Source organism: Oncorhynchus mykiss, chromosome 30 (assembly GCF_013265735.2).
Source record: "Oncorhynchus mykiss isolate Arlee chromosome 30, USDA_OmykA_1.1, whole genome shotgun sequence".
NCBI classification, from domain to species: Eukaryota; Metazoa; Chordata; class Actinopteri; order Salmoniformes; family Salmonidae; genus Oncorhynchus; species Oncorhynchus mykiss.
Window position 1 is genome coordinate 14,185,243 of NC_050570.1, and position 26,330 is coordinate 14,211,572.

The 26,330-nt window shown below is 41.8% G+C and overlaps 1 protein-coding gene across 1 annotated transcript in view; it reads left to right on the top strand.

Annotated features, from left to right (window-relative positions):
• Positions 1-5,881: 5,881 nt before the first annotated feature.
• Positions 5,882-26,330, top strand: part of LOC110521387 (protein phosphatase 1H) — a 38,980-nt gene continuing 18,531 nt past the window's right edge. The window contains exons 1-3 of the mRNA XM_021598917.2: positions 5,882-6,114; positions 20,998-21,169; positions 22,545-22,904. Coding sequence (XP_021454592.1) covers positions 5,882-6,114; positions 20,998-21,169; positions 22,545-22,904 — 765 coding nt within the window. The remainder of the gene's footprint in view (positions 6,115-20,997; positions 21,170-22,544; positions 22,905-26,330) is intronic.

Genomic DNA, 26,330 nt, shown 5'->3' on the forward strand with positions numbered 1-26,330 from the left:
GACGGGGCTGGTTTTCTTTTTGTAATCCGTGATTGACTGTAGACCCTGCCACATACCTCTCGTGTCTGAGCCGTTGAATTGCAACTCTACTTTGTCTCTATACTTACGCTTAGCTTGTTTGATTGCCTTGCGGAGGGAATAGCTACACTGTTTGTATTCGGTCATGTTTCCGGTCACCTTGCCCTGGTTAAAAGCAGTGGTTCGTGCTTTCAGTTTCGAGCGGATGCTGCCATCAATCCACGGTTTCTGGTTTAGGAATGTTTTAATAGTTGCTGTGGGTATAACATCGCCAATGCACTTTCTAATGAACTCGCTCACCGAATCAGCGTATTCGTCAATGTTGTTGTTGGACGCAATGCAGAACATATCCCAATCCACGTGATCGAAGCAGTCTGATCGAAGCAGTCTTGAAGTGTGGAATCAGATTGGTCGGACCAGCGTTGAACAGACCTGAGCGCGGGAGCTTCTTGTTTTAATTTCTGTCTGTAGGCTGGAAGCAACAAAATGGAGTCATGGTAAGCTTTTCCAAAAGGAGGGCGGGGAGGGCCTTATATGCATCGCGGAAGATAGAATAACAATGATCCAGGGTTTTAGGGAGTCTTGTTTTCAGATTAGCCTTGTTAAAATCCCCAGCTACAATGAATGCAGCCTCAGTATATGTGGTTTCCAGTTTACATAGAGTAAAATAAAGTTTGTTCATGGCCATCGATGTGTCTGCTTGGGGGGGAATATATGCGGCTGTGATTATAATCGAAGAGAATTCTCTTGGTTGATAATGCGGTCGACATTTGATTGTGAGGAATTCTAAGTCAGGTGAACAGAAGGACTTGAGTTCCTGTATGTTGTTATGATCACACCACGTCTCGTTAATCATAAGGCATACCCCCCCCCCCCCCCCCGCCCCTCTTCTTACCAAAGAGATGCTTGTTTCTGTTGGCGCAATGGGTGAAGAAACCAGCTGGCTGCACCGACTCCGATATCGTCTCTCGAGTGAGCCATGTTTCCATGAAGCAAAGAACGTTACAGTCTCTGATGTCTCTCTGGAACGCTACCTTTGCTCGGATTTCATCAACCTTGTTGTCAAGAGACTGGACATTGGCGAGTAGTATGCTAGGGAGTGGTGCGCGATGTGCCCGTCTCCGGAGCCTGACCAGAAGACCGCTTCGTTTGCCCCTTTTACCGCAATGTTGTTTTGGTTCGCTGGCTGGAATCCGATCCATTGTCCTGGGTGGAAGGCAAAACACATTATGAGCCCAAATTGTTGCGAAACCCATTACTAGCCTGTTCAACCTCTCTTTTGTATCGTCTGAGATCCCCAAAGATTGGAAAGCTGCCGCGGTCATCCCCCTTTTCAAAAGGTGGAGACACTCTAGACCCAAACTGCTACCCTACCCATCCTTTCCAAGGTCTTCGAAAGCCAAGTTAACAAACAGATCACCGACCATTTCCAATCCCACCATACCTTCTCCGCTATGCAATCTGGTTTCAGAGCTGGTCATGGGTGCACCTCAGCCACGCTCAAGGTCCTTAACGATATCATAACCTCCATCGATAAGAGACAATACTGTGCAGCTGTATTCATCGACCTGGTCAAGGCTTTCGACTCTGTCAATCACCATATTCTTATCGGCAGACTCAACAGCCTTGGTATCTCAAATGACTGCCTCGCCTGGTTCACCAACTTCTTGTCAGACAGAGTTCAATGTGTCAAATCGGAGGGCCTGTTATCCGGACCTCTGGCAGTCTCTATGGGGGTGCCACAGGGTTCAATTCTCGGGCCGACTCTTTTCTCTGTGTACATCATTGATGTTGCTCTTGCTGCTGGTGATTCTCTGATCCACCTCTACACAGACGACACCATTCTGTATACTTCTGGCCCTTCTTTGGACACTGTGTTAACTAACCTCCAGACGAGCTTCATCGCCATACAACTCTCCTTCCGTGGCCTCCAACTGCTCTTAAATACAAGTAAAACTAAATGGATGCTCTTCAACCGATCGCTACCAGCACCTACCCGCCCGTCCAGCATCACTACTCTGGACAGTTCTGACTTAGAATATATCTACAAATACCTAGGTGTCTGGTTAGACTGTAAACTCTCCTTCCATACTCACATTAAGCTTCTCCAATCCAAAATTAAATCTAGAATCGGCTTCCTGTTTCGCAACAAAGCATCCTTCACTCATGCTGCCAAACATACCCTTGTAAAACTGACTATCCTACCGATCCTTGACTTTGGCAATGTAATTTACAAAATATAGAATAGAATTTAGAATAATTTTGCACGCCCAATTTTTCAGTTTTTGATTTGTTAAAAAAGTTTGAAATATCCAATAAATGTCGTTCCACTTCATGATTGTGTCCCACTTGTTGTTGATTCTTCACAAAAAAAATACAGTTTTATATCTTTATGTTTGAAGCCTGAAATGTGGCAAAAGGTCGCAAAGTTCAAGGGGGCCGAATACTTTCGCAAGGCACTGTATATATTTTTTTTAATCACTGAAGCTGGAGACTCATACCTCCCTCACTAGTTTAAGCACCAGCTGTCAGAGCAGCTCACAGATCACTGCACCTGTACATAGCCCATTTGTATACAGCCCACCCAACTACCTCATCCCCATACTGTTTTTTTTTCTTCTCCTTTGCACCGCAGTATCTCTACTTGCACATTCATCTTCTGCACATCTATCACTCCAGTGTTTAATTGCTAAATTGTAATTATTTTGCCACTATGGCTTATTTATTGCCTTACCTCATTTTCACACACGGTATATATACTTTTTTTCCTCCATTGTGTTGACTGTATGTTTGTTTATTCCATGTGTAACTCTGTGGTGTTGTTTGTGTCGCACTGCTTTGCTTTATCTTGGCCAGGTCCCAGTTGTAAATGAGAACTTGTTCTAAACTAGCCTACCTGGTTAAATAAAGGTGAAATAAAAAATTTAAAAAAAAATCAGATCAATCTCAGCTATGACTGACCCAGTCATGGATGCATGCCCAAGACCCTAGCATGTTTGTTCTGACCTTAGTGTGCTTGAATACACCCTATTATACATCAAAGCCCTGAGCATAAATAATATTATATAAAACAACAATCCTGAAGATGCTTAGCCTTTAAATTCAACTAGCAATATAAGTGAGTTGACTGGGTTGATTCTGGATTTCAATACTTGTCTGTCAGAGGAAAGAAGAGCCTGATTGATTTGAGCTCATTTTGCAGACAACAGAAGTCCGTAATAATTGATTTTTCATGTTTCTGATAAAGTGTCTGGCAGCAGCACGAAAGGAAATCATCCAGACTTCCTTTTGAAACTAGGATATATAGTACCTTCAGAAAGTATTCATACCACTTGATTTATTCCACATTTTGTTGTGTTATAGCCTGAATTCAAAATGGATTAGGTAGATTTTCTTGCTTACCCATCTACACCCAATACCCCATGACAAAGTGAAAACATGTTTTTTCTGTGCAAATGTATTGAAAATGAAATACAGAATGATATAATATCTCTTTCATCTAAGTCTCTAAGAGCTTTCCACACCAGTCCACAACATTTGCCCATTATACTTTTCAAAGTTCTTCAAGCTCTGTCAAATTGGTTCTTGATCATTGCTAGACAACCATTTTCAGGTCTTGCCATATACAGTACTGTATTTTCAAGTAGATTTAAGTCAACTTGGCCACTTAGGAACATTCACTGACTTCCTAGTAGGCAACTCCAGTGTAGATTTTGCCTTATGTTTTAGGTTATTGCCCTGCTGAAAGGTGAATTCACCTCCTAGTGTCTGGTGGAAAGCAGACTTAACCAGGTCTTCCTCTAGGATTTTGCCTGTGCTTAGCTCCAATCCGTTTCTTTATTCTGAAAAACTCCCCAGTCCTTGCCGATGACAAGCATACCCATAACATGATGCAGCCACCACCATGCTTGAAAATATGAAGAGTGGTACTCAGTGATGTGTTGTGTTTGGCCCAAACATAATGCTTTGTATTCAGGACAAAGTGAATTTCTTTGCCAAATTTTTTGCAGTTTTACTTTAGTGCCTTGTTGCAAACAGGATGCATGTTTATAATAAAATATTGTATTTTCAGATGTTTAAAGCCGATGTAAAAAAAATTAAGCAAAAGACACAAAAACGTAAAGCATAGAAATACTGTAGCACATAGAAGAGATCTATCGCTTCCGACTTGCTTTCAATGAGAATGACAGATCTATAACTCACATTTCTGTGAATTTTGTTGGGTTGCCCCAAAAAGTTACATGTTTCAGCTTTAAACTAATTGTTTTAAAGTCCCCATTGGCCTCATGGTAAAATCCCTGAGCGGTTTCCTTCCTCTCTTGCAACTGAGTTACGAAAATTGCCTGTATCTTTGTAGTGACTGGGTGTATTGATACACCATCCAAAGTTCAATGAATAACTTCACCATGCTAAAATGTCAGGTTTTTTTTGCGAGGCATTGGAAAATCTCCCTGGAGATGGAATCTGTGTTTGAAATTCACTGCTCGACTGAGGAAGTTATGAGGTAGTTATTCAAAAATCATGTTAAGCACTTTTTTGCACTCAGTCCATGCAACTTGTTATCTGACTTTTTTTACGACTGAACTTATTTAAGCTTGTCATATCAAAGGGGTTGAATACTTGACTGAAGACATTTAACTTTTAATTAATTTGTATATATTGTTTTTAAACATAATTCCACTTTGACATTATGGGGTATTGTGTGTTGGCCAGTGAATTTTTTCCCCTCCAATTTAATCAGTTTTAACCCCAGGCTGTAACAACAAAATATGAAAAAAGTCAAGGGATATTAATACTTTCTGAAGGCACTGTATAGGGACTAACACTTGCATTATATAGAACATAATCACAGGCAGCATCATTTTGACTGTCTGCATAGAAATATATACCTCTAGATTGTCTGATATATTTTCTCTGATTGGCTGTCTGTAATTAGGTCAATGAACCTCTTAAAAGACAAACCCATTAATTAAATATTGATCTATGTTGCCAGTTTGGCATTTGCAGTGTCTCAGGAGTTCCTTATTTCTCATTGAGAGGCTCCTTCCATAATGAGAAACTAGATCTGGAAAATACTACCATAATACATGAGTTAATATAGTCAAATCCTCCCATCACCTAGTCACAGCAAAACAAATGTATTGATCATAGAACATCATAACTCGATAGGTATGGTTACTATAACATTGGTATTTACCTGGTTATTCCATAATAGCCTAATTAAAAGACACATAGGCTCGTGGAAGTTATATTCCCATTACACAAAATGAAAATGGGACAAGGACAACTTTGACATGACTGAGAAGAGCATGTGATGTGGGAGAGTCTCAAATTGAATGAGCAGAACATGCTTTGTCGTGCAGAAAATGAGACCAACTAGGCTACTACAAAGAGGATGTAGGCTATTCCAAAGAGGATATAGGCTATCTGTCAGCTGACTTCACTCGCCATATTTTGAGGGTCTGAGCATGGAGCATTTCAGGGCAAGCAAACACTTGGTTTGAAGTGTATTTCACTGTACATTGCCTTCGGTTCTTGTTGTAGCAGTCTACTGTTGCCTACCTACCACGGCATTCCAGGATAATTAGCCTACATTTTTCACCTACTGGCGCTTTGCCAATAACAGCTGCTCACGGTCATAGCGCGATAGGTACGCGACCTAATCCAGCAAGCAAACGGTTTGTCACATGACTGTGCTCACCATGAGTTTATTTCCGCGTTCATTCGGTACAGAATGATTTGATAGAGAGAGGCGCATACCTGAACCGTTGCGGTCCGCAAAACGCGCCGCCAAGCCAAGGCGATATTCTGAGTGAGGGTACCCCGGCATTAGCATTGCTTGGACACACGCTGCAGCAAGAACATGCTCACCCGGGTGAAATCAGCTGTGGCCAATTTTATGGGCGGTATGATGGCTGGCAGTTCGAACAGTGAACCTCTCGGTGGCTCCGATTTACCGCTGAAATACCCGTACACAAGACCGGAGTTTCTGGGACTGTCACCGGATGAAATCGAGTGCTCGGCGGATCATATTGCTCGGCCGATACTCATTCTGAAAGAGACGAAGAGGCTGCCGTGGGCCACTGGTTATGCAGAGTAAGTATGCGTCCATCTTTATTAAGTCGCAGCAGGTTACAGCATGCACATTGCACTACCTGCACCAGAGGAAGCGTAAACATCAGCCTCATTTGATTGTGCCCCGGTTAGTTCCATGGGAATAGGCTATAATTGCGTCTGTCAGCGTAGCCTGCCACACTAGTGCAATGGGTTGGCAACAGGCAGCCCTTGTGCCAAAACTCGCCCGCAAGTGATATTTATTTATTTAGGAGTTACATTTTTTTTTAAATCAAAGATTGTCAAATCACCAGGAATCCAGTTAAACATTTGTTTAAATTAGGCAATATTTTCCCAAGAGACGTGATCGTGTCGCAATGTAATCAATGTTTGAAATTATTGTTATTTTCAAACACAATCTATTTTTGGGCTTTGTTATGGTCAATTTGTAGTGTACAAATTATTATAATTATGTTCTGACCCGACCATCCATTCAGACAAAAATCGTCCAGCAGCTTAATTTAGTTGCCTACCCAGTGTTTTGTCACCCATTAGGACACTACATCACTGCCAAGTCTAAAGGTAGAGCTCGAAAATTCTAGCCGCTTGGGTGCTGCCATAGTTTCATTAGAAGTACCCGTCCAAGAAGGTCGGGGTGGCAGGGTAGCCTAGTGGTTAGAGCGTTGGACTAGTAGGAAGGTTGCAAGTTCAAATCCCTGAGCTGACAAGGTACAAATCTGTCGTTCTGACCCTGAACAGGCACTGTTCCTAGACCGTCATTGAAAATAAGAATTTGTTCTTAACTGACTTGCCTAGTTAAATAAACGTAAAATAAAATTAAAAAGTAATTGGCCACAGATAAAATTGTCAAATCATGTTACATGTACAGTCGCTTTGATTGGACTGATCATGTCAACATCATACTTTCAATCTTAGCCATTGGATGTAAACATTACACAACAAGTTGGAAATCTCAAATTCAACAATGAGTGGGTTGAAAGGAATCAGTGAAAGTAGCATTGTAAAGTAACACTAGCATGCTATTTAGTGGAGGGGCTGTGTGGTCTGAAATCTGTGAGTAAGGGGCTCTTTTCCAAGTTTAAAATAATAAACATTCAACATTGGCCATGCTGTCAAATTCGTTCCTCTTTCTAGAGCTACGACCTGAATATCAATGATTCAACCTTGCATTTTTCCGAGTTCCCAGTTCAGAAGCTTCTAAAGCCATGAAATCATTTTGAAGAATTTTCCAAGCTGATTAGGCACAGTCAACTTAGTGTATGTAAACTTCTGACCCACTGGAATTGTGATACAGTGAATTATAAATGAAATAATCTGTCTGTAAACAATTGTTTGAAAAATTACTAGTAGATGTCCTACCCGACTTGCCAAAACTATTGTTTGATATATATATACACACAAATAGTTTTAATGTCTGTTCCTTGTCTGTCATTAGATTTTAGACTATTTTCTCTCAAGCTTAATCTGTCCATCTATTCTCCACAGTTTTCCATTTCTTAGTAATTTCTCAGCTCTGGTAGACTGACATATTATCTGTCTATGATAAAGAAATGCAATTTGTAATACAAGGACACAGTGTGAAGGAAGGAGCTCTCCTCTGCATGGATGTTACAGCTTCAACTCCCATGTCCCGATGATTAACCCGATTTTAGATGTGCAAATGCTTCTTCATCTCAAGCTAGACATGACTACTGGCACAAATCCACAAAACTGACCATAGCATTTTCGCCCAGTGCAAAAGAGTAGAATATACAGTATTTAGGCCTAATGCAGTGGTGAGTTCAAGATCGTCATGGTTTGAACTTCAGAGAACAAACATGTTTTAATGGATCTGTGTTGTTTTAAATGACACCAAAACCCCTCTGTCTGCATCCCTCGACTGTGGAATGTTGAGGGTGATACCCGTTTACTCCCTCAGGATTAGAGATCACATCTCAATATCATCTCAATCATCTCAACTAGCCACTAGGTATGGAGACATTTCAATCACAAGAATGAAAAAAGGATTAGCAGTAGAGGTCGACCGAATAATGGGAATGGCCGAGTAATTAGGGGTGATTTCAAGTTTTCATAACAATCGGATATCAGTATTTTTGGACACCAATTTGGTCAATTATTACAATGTTTTTTTTTACACCTTTTTTAAATCTTTATTTAACTAGGCAAGTCAGTTAAGAACACATTCTTATTTTCAATGACGGCCTAGGAGCGGTAGGTTAACTGCCTCGTTCTGGGGCAGAACGACATATTTTCACCGTGTCAGCTCGGGGGATTCAATCTTGCAACCTTACAGTTAACTAGTCCAACGCTCTAACCACCTGCCTCTCATTGCACTCCACAAGGAGACTGCCTGTTACGCGAATGCAGTAAGCCAAGGTAAGTTGCTAGCTAGCATTAAACTTATCTTATAAAAAACAATCAATCAATCATAATCACTAGTTTACTACACATGGTTGATGATATTACTAGTTTATCTAGCGTGTCCTGCGTTGCATATAATCGATGCGGTGCGTATCGTTGCTCCAATGTGTACCTAACCATGAACATCAATGCCTTTCTTAAAATCAATACACAGAAGTATATATTTTTGAACCTGCATATTTAGCTAAAATAAATCCAAGTTAGCAGGCAATTTTAACCAGGTGAAATTGTGTCACTTCTCTTGCGTTCATTGCACGCAGTCAGTGTATATGCAACAGTTTGGGCCGCCTAATTTGCCAGAATTTTACGTAATTATGACATAACATTGAAGGTTGTGCAATGTAACAGGAATGTTGAGACTTATGGATGCCACCCCATACGGAACGGTTCCGTATTTCACTGAAAGAATAAACGTCTTGTTTTCGAGATGATAGTTTCCGGATTCAACCATATTAATAACCTACGACTCGTATTACTATGTTTTATTATGTTATTATGTTAATTAAGTCTATGATTTGATAGAGCAGTCTGACTGAGCAGTGGTAGGCAGCAGCAGGCTCGTTAGCATTCATTCAAACAGCACTTTTGTGCGTTTTGCCAGCAGCTCTTCATTGTGTGTCAAGCATTGAGCTGTTTATGACTTCAAGCCTATCAACTCCCGAGATTAGGCTTGTGTAACTGATATGAAATGGCTAACTAGTTAGCGGGGTGCGCGCTAATAGCGTTTCAAACGTCACTCGCTCTGAGACTTGGAGTGGTTGTTCTTCTTGCTCTGCATGGGTAATGCTGCTTCGATGGAGGCTGTTGTCGTTGTGTTCCTGGTTTGAGCCCAAGGAGGAGCGAGGAGAGGGACTGTAGCTATACTGTTCCACTGGCAATACTAAAGTGCCTATAAGAACATCCAATAGTCAAAGGTCAATGAAATACAAATGGTATAGAGAGAAATATTCCTATAATTCCTATAATAACTACAACCTAAAACTTCTTACCTGGGAATATTGAAGACTCATGTTAAAAGGAACCACCAGCTTTCATGTTCTGAGCAAGGAACTTAAACGTTAGCTTTCTTACATGGCACATATTGCACTTTCTTCTCCAACACTTTATTTTTGCATTATTTAAACCAAATTGAACATGTTTCATTATTTATTTGAGGCTAAATTGATTTTATTGATGTATTATATTAAGTTAAAATAAGTTAATCCAGAATTGTTGTAATTGTCATTATTACAAATAAATAAATATCGGCCGATTAATCGGTGTCTGCCTTTTTGGTCCTCCAATAATCGGTATTGGCGTTGAAAAATCATAATCGGTCGACCTCTAAGGTCGAAGGTGAACCCTTCAAATAACTATTTTTGGTTCCAGGTAGAACTCTTTCGGGTTCCATGAAGAACCCTTTCCACAGAGGGTTCTACACGAAACCCAAAAGGGTTCTACCTGGAACCAAAAAAGGTTATTCTATGGGGACAGCGGAAGATCCCATTTGGACAACCATGGTCATTCAGCACCTACTCAGCATGCATGCTGCAAAGCACCAGTTTTACAAGCCACTACAAATAAAAGCAATCTAGTCCATGTGAGGCTATGCCCAACATGCCTCTGCCAGCTCTGTGTAGGCATGGCACTGCTACACTGCAGTGGATTTGTCAACAGCTGGTTGACCAGCAGGCCGTGTTGTTGTGGTGAGACCTGGCCCATCTCCTCCCAGCCGGAAGCCAGGCCATATTGAGATGATGTGATATCTACTGATCCACTTAGGGAGAGAATAAACAGTGTCCTGTGCCAAGGAATCACCCTCTAACTGTGATAACCTAGTCATAGGCTGTGTTATAAGAGCTGGATGCAGGCTGTTGTATTTAACTGATGGATGGAGAAAGAATATAATGGATATTGCAGTCTAAACTAAAGCAGCATCCCTACCCTGACCCGGCCGCTTCGCACGCTCTCTCCCAGGCTGCTGTCAGGTCTTGTTAGTGCTAACATTTCAGAAGGGCAGAGAGTCCTCCTCTCTCTCTTCCTCTCTCCCTGCTTCCTGTCCTGCATTTACATAGCACTCATGAACTGAATGGATAAGGATCAATACATCAGTCGATATGTGATTCTATGTAGCATGAACACTGCTACTTTGATGACTGGAGGCCGGCGGACATGCATGTCTAAGGGGATGTCGGTCAACTTCAGAGTACCCATACATATCACTGTACTCACATAGATAGTGGATGGTGTAGCACATGATGATGTTGCATAATGTTTCTACTGTACATAGTTTCTATCTCATAACAAGGCAGATGTCCACAAGAAAATGAGAGCAGTTTCAGGTCAATTGTCCATCAATCACGGCGACTGTTATACACAGGAACTGTATCAGTGTCAACATTTTAAGTGTTCTCCTCTCCTAATATAATGTTATGGTTTGAGCGTGACTTAAATGTGATCTAATCACTCACTTTGGGTTCGATTGATCAATCAAGTCGTGCCTTTGTCATTAAATAGACCCTGACAATGTAATCAGAATGTATAAGAGAGGAATTAGATTACACGAGAAATGTCTATTCTGTCGAATGATCAAGGTCTGCTTGTGAAGTAAGATTACTGGTGATAAGAGAATTGTACTTCTCCTCAGATGCAATTTTCACAATGGAGACTGATGGTTTGCTCTTCTCTGCACCGGCTTTGTTCAGACTATGACTGATTGCACAATCACACCCTTCACATGTACATCAGTGTTGGGGAGTAGTAAACTACATGTAGTTCAATTAGTAATTTAACTACAGTTGCTTTTTTAAAATGTGTTTTACAATGTAGCGGTGTAGCTAACTACTGGAACTACACACTGTCTTCTGCAAAAATAAAATCTGGGTAGGCAATCATTTCCTTTCCTTTTTGGGTTCAGACCTGCCTAATTCTCACTTGAAACATTTATTTTTGTTTTAACAGAAGGTGTAATTTGGCCTATTAACATATGACCCCAAAGTGATTGGTTCTTGGAATTTGTAGTCTGACATTTCAGATTTACATCTAATTTTTCACAAAGTAGTTTTTACTTTTTTAAAGTAACAATTTATTTTTTATTTTTTTGCTCTCTGCATTGTTGGTCTACAGCTGTTTTACATACGATTTGATTTATATTTTCTTAAGGGTCGCTTTAGTGTTGCTTAACTTCTTCCAGTGTGAAGTATTTGGTACTGTAGCTTGGTAAACTATTTTGGGTAACTTTCCCAACACTGATGCACATTGATTCAGTATTCTACTGCGTAACAGTCAAATTGTGACTTCATAGCTAAGCATATCACTGGCTACATTCCCAAATCCACACAAGCACTTAGCAATGTCCAATACATTGGCTTGTTTTGACGTGATATGCTCGTGTTGACTGTTGATATTGGAACACAGCCACTGCCCTATTATTAGGACCAGGCAATGGTACACAATGACTGGTCCAAATGCATTCGGGTCTATTTAAGGTCAGACCGAGTAAGTGAGGCCATATAGAGGAAGTGGAATGAGGTAACCAACTGAATACCACAATCACTGTCTCTGAAGATGCTGTTCATCCCTTAGGCCTGACCTGGCTGCCCATTCCACTCAGATCAAATACCTATCAAGATAAAAGTGTAACACTTGATGGTCGGGAGTCTAGCTCTGCAGCTCCGCCTCCTTGTAGCTCCATCTCAGACAGTCTGGGCTCAAACACCTAGGGATCATTCATTACAGTATCTTTATCTGTGGCAGGGTTTGCCAATCTCGGTCCTGGGGCCTCCCAGTGGTGCACGTTTAGATTTTTGACCCTAGCACATGGCTTTTTCAAATAATCAAAGCTTAATGATGAGTTGATTATTTGAATCAGCTGTGTAGAGCTAAAGCAAAAACCAAAATGTGTACCCATGGGAGGTCCCATGACCGAGTTTGGGAATCCCTGATCTATGGGAAACTCTGCTGAGGTGGAGGTCATTTTGTGTAATCTGCCTGGTACAAGAAACACTATTTAAACTAAAAAAGTATCCTCAACCATACAGTACACTAAACCCCTCCCTCTGCAACTGGACCCTGGACTTCCTGACGGGCAGACTCCAGGTGATGAGGGTAGTCAACAAAACCTCCACCATGCTGACTCTTAATATGGGCCCCCCAAGGGTGTGTGCTTCAAAAAAATATCTGTTTATTTTGACAGGGAAGACATTTTGAGACCTAGGTCTCTTTTTCAAATGTGCCCTGTATAATATAACATTATACACTATATATAAACTCAGCAAAAAAAGAAACGTCCTCTCACTGTCAACTGCGTTTATTTTCAGCAAACTTAACATGTGTAAATATTTGTATGAACATAACAAGACTCAACAACTGAGACAAACTAAACAAGTTTCACAGACATGTGACTAACAGAAATGGAATAATGTGTCCCTGAACAAAGGGAGGGGGGTCAAAATCAAAAGTAACAGTCAGTATCTGGTGTGGCCACCAGCTGCATTAAGTACTGCAGTGCATCTCCTCCTTATGGACTGCACCAGATTTGCCAGTTCTTGCTGTGAGATGTTACCCCACTCTTCCACCAAGGCACCTGCAAGTTTCCGGACATTTCTGGGGGAAATAGCCCTAGTCCTCACCCTCCGATCCAACAGGTCCCAGATGTGCTCAATGGGATTGAGATTGCCTGCAATGACGACAAGCTCAGTCCGATGATGCTGTGACACACCGCCCCAGACCATGACGAACCCTCCACCTCCAAATTGATCCCGCTCCAGAGTACAGGCCTCGGTGTAACGCTCATTCCTTCGACGATAAAGGGTAATCTGACCATCACCCTGGTGAGACAAAACCGCGACTCGTCAGTGAAGAGCACTTTTTGCCTGTCCTGTCTGGTCCAGCAACGGTGGGTTCAGCGCTGTCTTAGGCGTCTCACAGTACGGACATGCCTAATGCACGTTCACGCAGATGAGCAGGGACCCTGGCCATCTTTTCTTTTGGTGTTTTTTAGAGTCAGTAGAAAGGCTTCTTTAGTGTCCTAAGTTTTCATAACTGTGACCTTAATCGCCTACCGTCTGTAAGCTGTTAGTGTCTTAACGACCGTTCCACAGGTGCATGTTCATTAATTGTTTATGGTTCATTGAACAAGCATGGGAAACAGTGTTTAAACCCTTTACAATGAAGATCTGTGAAGTTATTTGGGTTTTTACGATTATCTTTGAAAGACAGGGTCCTGAAAAAGGGCCGTTTCTTTTTTTGCTGAGTTTACATACATACACACACATTACAATACAAAAACAGTCATGGGAAGTACAGACAAAAGCATCACAAATCAACTAGAAAAGCTGTTACATTCCTCCACAAATAAGTCCCCAATTAATGCTTTAAATTGCCTGAACGTTACCAGAACATCAAGATGAAATGTACTTTGAATTTTGTTTACAAAAATACGGTGCATTAGAACTAAAAGCAGCTTTACCTAGCTCAGTGGAGACCCTATGAACCTCGAGTTAACCAATCCTGTGAACGGGTCAGGCAACTCTGGTGAATCTACTCGACAGCAAAGTTAGCTAAGACGGAAGTTTATGAAGTAGGGCCTTGTAAACAAACAGGAGTAATGTGGTGATCTGCAGGTCTTTAGCAAAGTCCAGTCAACATTTTGATACAGGATGCAGTGGTGAGTCTCAAAACTGTTACGTGTAACAAAAGCATTATGGTAGATGGCATCCAATGGTTTAAAAGTAGTAGCAGCTGCACTTTGATAAATAATTTCACCATAAGAACAGATAAAAAGGTTGATTGAATAATCTGTTTACTACTGCTTAGAGAGAGCTCAATATGTTTGTGTAGAAAAAGACACATTTAAATCTTAGCTTCTTAACCAGTCATTTGTTTTTTAAATTTCAAATCCATATCAATACAAATGCCTAAGTGTGTGTGTATGTGTGTGTGTGTATATATATATATATATATATATATATATATATGTGTATATATATATATATATATATATATGCAGGAACATGTTAGATTGGAGAACCATCTGATGAGTCAACAGTGCCTTCGTAGAGTATTCAGACCCCTTGACTTTTTACACACTTTGTTACGTTACAGCCTTATTTTAAAACATATTAAATTGTTTTTCACCCCCCATCAATCTACACACAATACCCAATGAGAAATCAAAAACAGGTTTGTAGAAATGTTTGTTAATTTATGAACTGAAATAGCACATTTACATAAGTATTCAGACCCTTTATTCAGTACTTTGTTGAAGCACCTTTTGGCAGTGATTACAGCAGCGAGTCTTTGATTGGGGAGTTTCTCCCAATCAAATCAAGTTTTATTTGCCACGTGTTTAGCAGATGTTATTGCGGGTGTAGCGAAATGCTTGCGTTTCCAGCTCCAACGGTGCAGTAATATTACTTGTTAGATATCTAACAATACACACAAAGAAATGTAAAGTAAAGGAATGGAATTAAGAATATGTCAATATTTGTGCTAGCAATGTCAGAGCGGCATAGATGAAGATACAGTAGAATAGGATGGAATACAGTATATACATATGAGATGATATGTAAACATTAAAGTTACTAGTGTTCCATTATTAAAGTGGCCAGTGACAATTTCAAGTCTATGTATATGGGGCAGCAGCCTCTGTGCTAGTGATGGCTATTTAACAGTCTGATGGCCTTGAGATAAAAGCTGTTGTTCAGTCTCTCGGTCCCAGCTTTGATGCACCAGTACTGACCTCGCTTCTGGATGATAGCGGGGTGAACATTCAGTGGCTCGGGTGGTTGTTGTCCTTGATGATCTTTTTGGTCTTCCTGTGACATCGGGTGCAGTAAGTATCCAGGAGGGCAGGGAGTACAGGAGGGGCTAAGCACGCATCCATGTGGGGCCCCAGTGTTGAGGATCAGCGAAGTGGAGGTGTTGTTTCCTACCTTCACCACCTGGGGGCGGCCTGTCAGGAAGTCCAGGACCCAGTTGCACAGGACGGGGTTCAGACCCAGGGCCTTAAGCTTAATGATGAGCTTGGAGGGTACTATGGTGTTGAATGCTGAGCTAGTCAATGAAAAGCATTCTAACATAGATATTCCTCTTGTCCAGATGGGATAGGGCAGTGTGATTGCATAGTCCATTGGTGTGGTAAGCAAATTGAAGTGGGTCTAGGGTGTCAGGAAAGGTAGAGGTGATAAGATCCATGACTAGTCTCTCAAAGCACTTCATGATGACAAGTGAGTGCTACGGGGAAATAGTCATTTAGTTCAGCTACCTTGCTTTCATGGGTACAGGAACAATGGTGAACACCTTGAAACATGTGGGGACAGCAGACTGGGATAGGTAGAGATTGAATATGTCCGTAAACACACCAGCCAGCTGGTCTGCGCATGCTCTGAGGATGCGGCTAGGGATGCCGTCGGGGAAATTCTGATCCCCATCAATCCCGTTAGCCTGAGTTCTGTCACGAAGATAATCATGAAACCATTAACAGGCGTCAAAGCTCAGGCCTGTGGAGGACAACTTATTCAATAAAATAACATGATTAACAGTATCAAAAGCTTTTGACAGGTCCACAAGCAAAGCAGCACATTTCATTGTAGTGTCTGAAGCATTGACAAGATCATTAACAGCTAAAGTGGTGGCTTGAATAGTGCAATGCCCTGATTGGTTTACATTGAAAATACATTTCTCAGATTAAAAAAGAGTAAAGTTGTGCGTTTACTAAGAATTCAAGAATCTTAGCTAGACAAGGAAGCCTTGAAATGTAGCGATGTAATTATTAAGATAACTACTCTCCCGTCCTTATGGAGTGGCAAGAAGAGCTGATTTCCATACTTTTGGAATATTTCATGATAACAACGTTAAATAAAACATCTGGGTTATTAACAAACGATGGGCGCTGCACGTTTAAGCAGACCGGGATCCAATTAGTCGGCCCCTGTGGATTTCTTGTTGTCTATTGCTGTAGCAAAGCGCCCAGAACTTATTTTCTGTAAATAGCCTAAAAGAAAAGGTTTGACTATAATTTCTCTTCTCATTCACTAGGTTTCCCCTATCACCTTCCTGCCCAATATCATTGTGAATTGGCTTAGAAGTTCTTTCAAAGAGAGCCTGCTGAAATGTAATGTTCTTTAAAAGCATCAATGATGGTATTTGTCCTGTAATGAGGCCAGTGTCTGAATGAATTTGTTGTGGCAAAGAGGTGGAAGTAGAACCCTTTTTTGTGATTTGCCAGTTTTCCAGAATATAGCCAGGTTCCCATTACAATCTGAAAGAATGTTTACATAATAATCAGCTGTAGCCTTTCTGATTTGTCTTGCACAATGATTCCTCAGTTGCTTAAAAGCTTGCGAGTCCGGGCCTAACCCTGTGTTCCTGGCCTTGACCCAAGCATCATCTCTTTTATGAAAGACTTCTGATAATGCCGGAGTGTACCAGGCATTCGATCTACCTTTCAACCTTTCATTTTTTGTACGGAGCAAAATTATCCACAATATTATTGAAGACATCTTAATAACAATGTATTTTATGTTTTGCTCAATCTGAGAAGGGAGGCCCACCCATGTCTATGCCAAAGGAAAAGCCCACCCATGTCTATGCCAAAGGAAAAGCCCACCCATGTCTATGCCAAAGGAAAAGCCCACCCATGTCTATGCCAAAGGAAAAGCCCACCCATGTCTATGCCAAAGGAAAAGCCCACCCATGCCTACACCAGAAAGACACATCAATCTCAGATAAAGCAGCCGAGTAAGCGAAACAGTGCCCCCTCTGTCTCGATATGTGTAGACCATGTATCTGATGCTGTCTGGACAAATAGAGGATGGAATGTCATACTATTTCTGGCCAGACCGCATCAGATACATGGTCTACACATACTGAGACAGAGGGGCACTGTTTCGCTCACTGTGCTGTTCTCTCCTGTAAGAGTTTCAGCAGAGAGGAAGAGGCGAAGCAAGAGGGCTCACTCTCACCGAAATCTTCCCAGAATAAGCCTAATGTGTTTATATGGGCGTACTATGTAGACCTAACCTTGTTGCCTGCCTTCGAGCCTTTAGAACAATGCCTCCCATTGTTAGGGTGGAGACATGAGCGTCTTGTCATTACATACCCTACAGATCTCTGGTTTTAGCCACTTGTGATTTGGAAAGGAAAGTTGACGGTTGCGCAGTTTGGATGCTGGCTTCCCCTAAAGTAAATTTATGTTTTGCCAAAATGATATAATTACTCATGTCCAAATAAAGCCATTGAAAATAATTCACCAGAGAGCATGACTTAGTCACAGAGGATCATTAGCTTCTGTAAAAATAAAAAATAGCTGTGGATTATTTCAAAGCACAAGTGCTTAGGCATTGGAAAGCCCGCAATTTGGGCAGCGTGCGTGGCAGTAGGCCTAGCAGATTGAGTTGTGGCTGTCAGTGAAAAGCACCTTAAACAGCGGTCACCAACCTGTTCTGAGTCCAGATCACTTTCGGAGTCAACATGCAAGCTGAGATGTACTGCTCAGATATTTTTTGAAGCCATATTTAAACGTACGCCTGTGCAACATTCACCAACTAAAAACAGTCCTGTAGCAATGAGGTTTGTGCAGTAGGCTATAGGCCCAATACATTATCACTGCATATTGGCTATGCTTGAATTGCCTTGCAGACATTGTTCTTCTCAGACCATTTAGAAAATATATTTAAACATTTTAGGTATATGATTACACTGGTATAGAACATTTGTTGTATTACTTGTGAGGCACAGCTGCGTGAACATGCGGTTGAAGTCGGAAGTTTACATACACCTTAGCCAAATACATTTAAATTCAGTTTTTCACAATTCCTAACATTTAATCCTAGTAAAGATTCCCTGTCTTAGGTCAGTTAGGATCACCACTTTAATTTTAAGAATGTGAAATGTCAGAATAATAGTAGAGAGAATGATTTATTTGAGCTTTTATTACTTTCATCACATTCCCAGTGGGTCAGAAGTTTACATGCACTCAATTAGTATTTGGTAGCATTGCCTTTACATTTTTTAACTTGGGTCAAACATTTCAGGTAGCTTTCCACAAGTTTCCCACAATAAGTTGGGTGAATTTTGGCCCATTCCTCCTGACAGAGCTGGTGTAACTGAGTCACGTTTGTAGGCCTCCTTGCTCGCACACACTTTTTCAGTTCTGCCCACAAATGTTCTATAGGATTGAGGCCAGGGCTTTGTGTTGATGGCCACTCCAATACCTTGACTTTGTTGTTTTCAAGCCATTTTCCACAACTTTGGAAGTATGCTTTGGGTCATTGTCCATTTGGAAGACCCATTTGCAACCAAGCTTGAACTTCCTGATGTCTTGAGATGTTGCGTAAATATATCCACATAATTTTCCTGACTCATGATGCCATCTATTTTGTGAAGTGCATCAGTCCCTCCTGCAGCAAAGCACCCCCAGAACATGATGCTGCCACCCCTGTGCTTCACAGTTGGGATAGGGTTCTTTGGCTTACAAGCCCCCCTTTTTCCTCCAAACATAACAATGGCCAAACATTTCTATTTTTGTTTCATCAGACCAGAGGACATTTCTCCAAAAAGTGCGATCTTTGTCCCCATGTGCAGTTGCAAACCGTAGTCTGGCTTTTTTATGGCGGTTTTGGAGCAGCGGCTTCTTCCTTGCTGAGCGTTCTTTCAGGTTTGTACCTTTTCCCCCAGCATCTTCACAAGGTCTTTTGCTGCTGTTCTTGGATTGATTTGCACATTTGCACCGAAGTACGGTCATCTCTAGGAGACAGACATTGTCTCCTTCCTGAGCGGTATGATGACTGTGTGGTCCATCAGATGAACGTGGTACCTTCAGGCATTTGGAAATTGCTCCCAAGGATGAACCAGACTTGTGGAGGTCTCCAATTTTCTTTCTGAGGTCTTGGCTGATTTTCTTTTGATTTTTCCATGATGTCAAGCAAAGAGACACTGAGTTTGAAGGTAGTTCTTGAAATACATCGACATGTACACCTCCAATTCACTCAAATTATGTCAATTAGCCTATCAGAAGCTTCTAAAGCCATGACATTATTTTCTGGAATTTTCCAAGCTATTTAAAAGGCACAGTCTACTTAGTGTATGTAAACTTCTGACCCACTGGAATTGTGATACAGTGAATTATAAATGAAATAATATGTCTGTAAAAAATTGTTGGAAAAATTACTTGTCATGCACAAAGTCCTAACCGACTTGCCCAAAACTATAGTTTGTTAACAAGAAATTTGTGGAGTGGTTGAAAAACGAGTTTTAATCACTCCAACCTAAGTGTATGTAAACTTCAGATTTAAACTCTTGTGTATGATATATATATATATATATATATATATATATATATATATATATATATATATATTATAATATATATATTATAATATTGTACTTTTTTCTGGACTGATGACCTGCATCTGATGGTCAGTTTGAGGGGAGGGAGCAGCTGTGAGGCTGCCTCACCATCTCTCCGCTCTCCCTCTACTAATGGTGAAATTCAAGTCGCACTGCATTATTTCTGCCTCATGCACCAATTCATTTTGCTACTCCTATGACCAGAGAAAGTGAAATATTCCTTGATATTAAGAGACACAAGCTGTTAATAATAGCAAAGCAGGCTTATCGGAAGAGTTTGCTATATTCATTCATTATAGCTGCAGTGCTGGTTGTGGCTTGAGTGGTAGTAGGGAAAAGGCACATTTTATGGCTTTTAAGTGTGTAACAAAGTGTTGACAGTGCTGAATGACAACTTACACATGAACTTACTCATAAAAACAGCAGCTTTTTGCTGTATTCATTGAGTCTAGTCGTGGTTTTGAAATATCACAGTATCAACTTTGCTGTGCGTTCAAAGCTTATTTTTACAGTCCATGGCTTGAGGAAACTGTGCAGACATGGTGATCTGAGCTATCTGATTGGCCAGCGGTAGGCCTATAGTTGCACTTGATTTGCTCTCTGGGCCTGCCGGGTAGGTGAAGTTTTACCTTCACACATGAAATCATTCAAAATGGGAACACGTTGCTTTCCCGGCACTAGGGCTACTGAATCAAGTGCACCTACCACCAACAACATGAAATGAAGAAAAAAAAAGAATATATAGGAATGCAAGGCTTTATTGTTGGGTTTTTACAAAAATGTTTGGTGATCGACTAGTAATGCCTTGGAGAACGACCAGTCGACCGTGATGGACTGGTTGGTGACCACTGATACCACTGTGACCACTGAAATATTTTTGAAGATAATGTGTCTTGAAGTGTAATTGAGAATGTTGAGGCAAGAAGGGGAGAGGTGTATGGCGAAGACATGGCACGTCTCTCTCTAGAAATCAGGTGCTCAGCTCTCCAGAATGCGCACAGCTTCCTCCCTCCAATTCTTGCTTATTTATTGTTGCATTGTATGAGTTGTTTGTTTACATAAAGTGTCCACTGGTTCAGATTTACCTGCTGCCCTTACTTTACAAGAGAAATGAATGTGTGTCTGCTTCCCATTGGCCTCTCTCTCCCACAGGGTGATCAACGCGGGGAAGAGCCATCTGAACGAAGACCAGGCGTGCTGTGAGGTGGTGGTGGTGAGGAGTAGACCCAGTGCCGGGGGCAACTCCACCTCCAACAGGCCCCCTACCACCCGGAGGAGGTCCTCTCTGCCCAATGGAGAGGGGCTGGGGCTCAGGGAGAACACTGTGAGTAGCCCCACTTTTCCAGATGTAGTCTAATACCCTGAGGCCTTCCCCCTCATTCTATCACATCAGGACCTGTAGACTCTTCTATTCCCCGGCCTCATATCATCCATAGTCTCTTATCCAGTCTGACATATAAGCCTGGTAAGCAAGGCAAAATGAGGCTACAGTCTACTGCCTTCCAGCTACAGCAGTGGTCGCTAAGCCTGGTTCTAGAGCGAGCTGCAGGGTGCGGTGTGCAGGTTTGTGATATTCCAGCACTAACACACAGGATGTGAAGACTGATATTCCAGCCCAGCTCTAACACACTTGACCATGTCAAATCTGTCGTTCTGCCCTTGAACAGGCAGTTAACCCACTGTTCCTAGGCCGTCATTGAAAATAAGAATTTGTTCTTAACTGACTTGCCTAGTTAAATAAAGGTAAAATAAATAAAAAATTAAATGTCAACTAATCTGCAAAATGATGGTAAGCTGAAAGGGGAGTGTAAGTGATGGATGGGAACAAAAGACTGCAGACAAGTAGATGTGTTCCTGTAGATGACCAGGGTTGTTTCCAGAGCTGCAGACTAGTAGCTGTGTTCCTGTAGATGACCAGGGTTGTTTCCAGAGCTGCAGACTAGTAGATGTGTTCCTGTAGATGACCAGGACCAGGGTTGGTTCCAGAGCTGCAGACTAGTAGATGTGTTCCTGTAGATGACCAGGGTTGTTTCCAGAGCTGCAGACTAGTAGATGTGTTCCTGTAGATGACCAGGACCAGGGTTGTTTCCAGAGCTGCAGACTAGTAGATGTGTTCCTGTAGATGACCAGGGTTGTTTCCAGAGCTACAGACTAGTAGATGTGTTCCTGTAGATCACCAGGACCAGGGTTGGTTCCAGAGCTGTAGTATCTACCCCCTCTGCTGTATGTCTAGCCTCCTGTCCCTCTCAACCCGCCCTACTCAGGCCCACTCAAAGCCTACACCAATATACACCTACACAAGTGCCCCATTTAGTCACTTCATCTGACAGTGAAATAATACCAGTGTAGAGTCAAGCATGATGTACTGTTTTTGGTATGCTCTGTTGTACACTGCAGACTGCTTGCAAACAATAGTTTTGCAGCTACAGTGGGATATGAAAGTGATTTAGGTACATGAAGTCTAGTGATGTATTTGTATGCATGTGGTTTGTATGCGTTTGTTTTGTTCTACTTAAATTCCTGTGTGTGTCTGTGCATGCCGGACCACACAGGTATATTTGATAGGAAGCTTGTGTACATCTCAGAGACTGTGTGTGCTACAGTTTTCAGGTCTACCACAGAAAAAAGAAAAAAAACGGTATATGTTTGTGCTTGGGGAATATCTGTTTCCTTCTGAAATACTGTGTGTGTGTGTCCAGGACGTGGAGCCCGGACTGACCTTCCACTACTGGGGTCTGTTTGACGGCCATGCGGGCTCAGGGGCAGCGGTGGTGGCATCTAAGCTGCTCCAGCACCACATCATAGAACACCTCCAGGAGGTCCTGGATGTCCTGAGGAACCCGGCCCAGCTGGCCCCCATCATCCAGGGGGAAGAGCCCACCAACTACCACCTCACCCCCACCACCCACCGGGGCATCACCAGGGCCGCCTCCCTGCGGGGGGCTGCAGGGGCCCCCGGCTCCCCCAGCCACCCCCCGCCTACCAGGTTCTTCACGGAGAAGAAGATCCATCACGAGAGCATGGTGATGGGAGCCATTGAGAACGCCTTTAAAGAGATGGTGAGTTCAGGGCTATGTTCAGTAGGCGAACATTGTAGATGGAAGTGTAATGAAAACCGTGGATGTGATTCCTTGTTTTATATTTCAGAGACCGGCATATTTGTTCTACATCTATTTCTATCCGAACGACTACGTTGTGGCCTGTTGAACTCCGGTCTGAAGGAACGCATTTTCAATTGTGCTGAGTGACGTTCTGGGAGTAAGGGACTCTACATATATAAACCATGCATTAATTAGACATGAATTATAGCATAAGGGACACCGCAGCATCAATTAAATACAGCACATTCACTTTAAGAGACATCGCAGCACACTTTAACTATCTATTATCTGTTCATTATCTGCTCAATTGATGGACGTTGATCAGCGGCCTCTCGGCAATTACGGTATTTTTTTCTGCCGATTTATATAAGCAGTTGGCATACGGAGATCAACATCGCAACCCACTGGGAATAGGACTAGTAAGCATTGTATGAATGCAGCTTCCTTCTTTATTTCTAATAATAACTGTCTGGTTATTGTACATACAGACATACTCTGCCTATATGTCTGAAGTAGGTTAATTAAGCAATAAGGCACGAGGGGGTGTGGTACATCCAATCGCAATAACATCTGCTAAACGCATGTATGTGACAAATAAAATGTTATTTATATGGCCAATATATCATGCCTTAGGGCTGTTCTTAAGTACGACACAACACAGAGTTCCTAGATACAGCCCTTAGCCGTGGTATATTGGCTATATACAGTTGAAGTCTGAATTTTACATACACCATAGCCAAATACATTTAAACTAAGTTTTTCAGAAGTCCTGACATTCAATCCTAGTAAAAATTCCCTGTCTTAGGTCAGTTAGGATCACCACTTTATTTTAAGAATGTGAAATGTCAGAATAATAGAGAGAATTATTTCAGCTTTTATATCTTTCATCACATTCCCAGTGGGTCAGAAGTGTACATGCACTCAATTAGTATTTGGTAGCATTGCCTTTACATTTTTTAACTTGGGTCAAACATTTCGGGTAGCCTTCCACAAGCTTCCGACAATAAGTTGGGTGAATTTTGGCCCATTCCTCCTGACAGAGCTGGTGTAACTGAGTCAGGTTTGTAGGCCTCCTTGCTCACACATGCTTTTTCAGTTCTGCCCACAAATTGTCTATAGGATTGAGGCCAGGGCTTTGTGTTGATGGCCATTCCAATACCTTGACTTTGTTGTCCTTAAGCCATTTTGCCACAACTTTGGAAGTATGATTGGGGTCATTGTCCATTTGTAAGACACATTTGCAACCAAGTTTTAACTTCCTGACTGATGTCTTGAGATGTTGTTTCAATATATCCACACAATTTTCCTGACTCATGATGCCATCTATTTTGTGAAGTGCACCAGTCCCTCCTGCAGCACAGCACCCTAACAACATGATGTTGCCACCCCTGTGCTTCAGGGTTGGGATGGTGTTCTTCAATTTACAAGCCTCCCCCTTTTTCCTCCAAACATAACAATGGTCATTATGGCCAAACATTTCTATTTTTGTTTCATCAGAGGACATTTCTCCAAAAAGTACGATCTTTGTCCCCATGTGCAATTGCAAACCGTAGTCTGGCTTTTTTATGGCGGTTTTGGTGCAGTGGGTTCTTCCTTGCTGAGTGGCCTTTCAGGTTATGTCGATATAGGACTCGTTTTACTGTGGATATATATACTTTTGTACCCGTTTCCTCCAGCATCTTCACAAGGTCCTTTTCTGTTGTTCTGGGATTGATTGAGTGGTTGAAACACGAGTTTTAGTGACTCCAACCTAAGTGTATGTAAACTTCTGACTTCAACTGTACCACAACCCCCCGAGGTGCCTTATTGCTATTTCTAACTTGTTACCAATGTAATTAGAACAGTACAAATACATGTTTAATCATACCCGTGGTATACGGTCTGATATACCAGGGCTATCAGCATTCAGGGCTCGAACCACCCAGTTTACAATGTTTCTTAACTCCAGGTTTGATTTTTATTTGCTCCATCTTCAGCTGTGTCTGTGTGTTCTTCTGGCAGCTCCTTAGCATTAAGACGAGTGGGTGTCTTAACAGCTGGCTGCCAGTGATAAGGCGTTACCCCCTCTCTATCTCCCCATCGCTTTAATCCATTATCTGTGACTGTTCCCTTCAAATCAGCAGCATATGGTGCCAGTCAATCTACAGTAGCGCAATTGGTGGACTTTTCCCTTCCAACCCGCAGGCCCTCCAAAAATGTCTGTGCTGCTCAACATCTGGTTGTGGGGCTGTAAGTGGATGTGTGGACTTAAATTCAGCTCAGTCAGCAGCCCAGTGGTCATACACACGGAGTATCAAAAGGGTGGTCATGACAGGATTGGCCAATGAGGGGTCACGAAGGTTGTGGGTTTTTAGCCCCGTTGTCTAACGTTTTTAATGAGGATTCTTGCTTTTGTCCCTGCTGACTTCAGCTGTTGTTTCCTATCTACACATCTGAGAGAGAGTTCACCTCCTGGTGTCTAGTTAATTGATAACATCTAAGCCTGAAATGCTGATATCTGAGTGCCAAAATGCATTCTGATCTCACCTGTTCCATATAACTGCTGACATTAACATGCATAACTTCAGACAAACCTGGGTACTGCGGTGGTAGCTGTTTCCTCTACATCACCACTAGATGGCAGTGTGCAGCCATTTATTGAGAGTTAGTGTGATTTTTCCCAGCCTATTGTCACTGTCAACCCAATCTATCGAGACTAATAATAATGCACCATACCTCATGCACCTGTACACATTTCTGACTGTCTTTATGCTTAACGATTGTGTTATAATGAAAGTGTGATGTACAAGAATTTAAGATGAAACATCTATATATAAATCCAGAATTTCATCAAATAACAGTACACGGTCATGCCGATACAGTTGAGTGGATGTCACACACATTTTTGGCTTTGATTCAACAGCAGTCTATTATGGAGAATTTTAGATGTTAAACCCCGTACCATGATATTCCACACTATTCCGCTCATTCACATACTTGATTTCATAACGTGAATATGCTGCTCTTTTCTTTTCTCCCTCTCTATCGCTCTCATTCTTTATCTTTGTCACTCTCTCTTCACAGGGACAAGGCAACACTTTTCTGTCCCTCTGCTCCCCCATCTCTTCTCGCTTCTTATTTTAATTAACCTAATTCTCAAATAAATGTAAATCTTTCATCATTATTGGGGTGGTGGTGCAAATTAGCCAGTAACTCTGTCTGACTAGTTTACCCCTCTCTTATCTGGGGTAACCACCAACCACCGGTTCGGAGTCTAGTTCTCAGGCTGACATGAATCACCACATTCCTATGGAAACGGGCCGTGTCTGGAGGAGGCTGCCAGAGCCTGATAAACACACAGAGACAAGTAAACATCAAAAAGAAACATGGCTCACGACGGCCTTA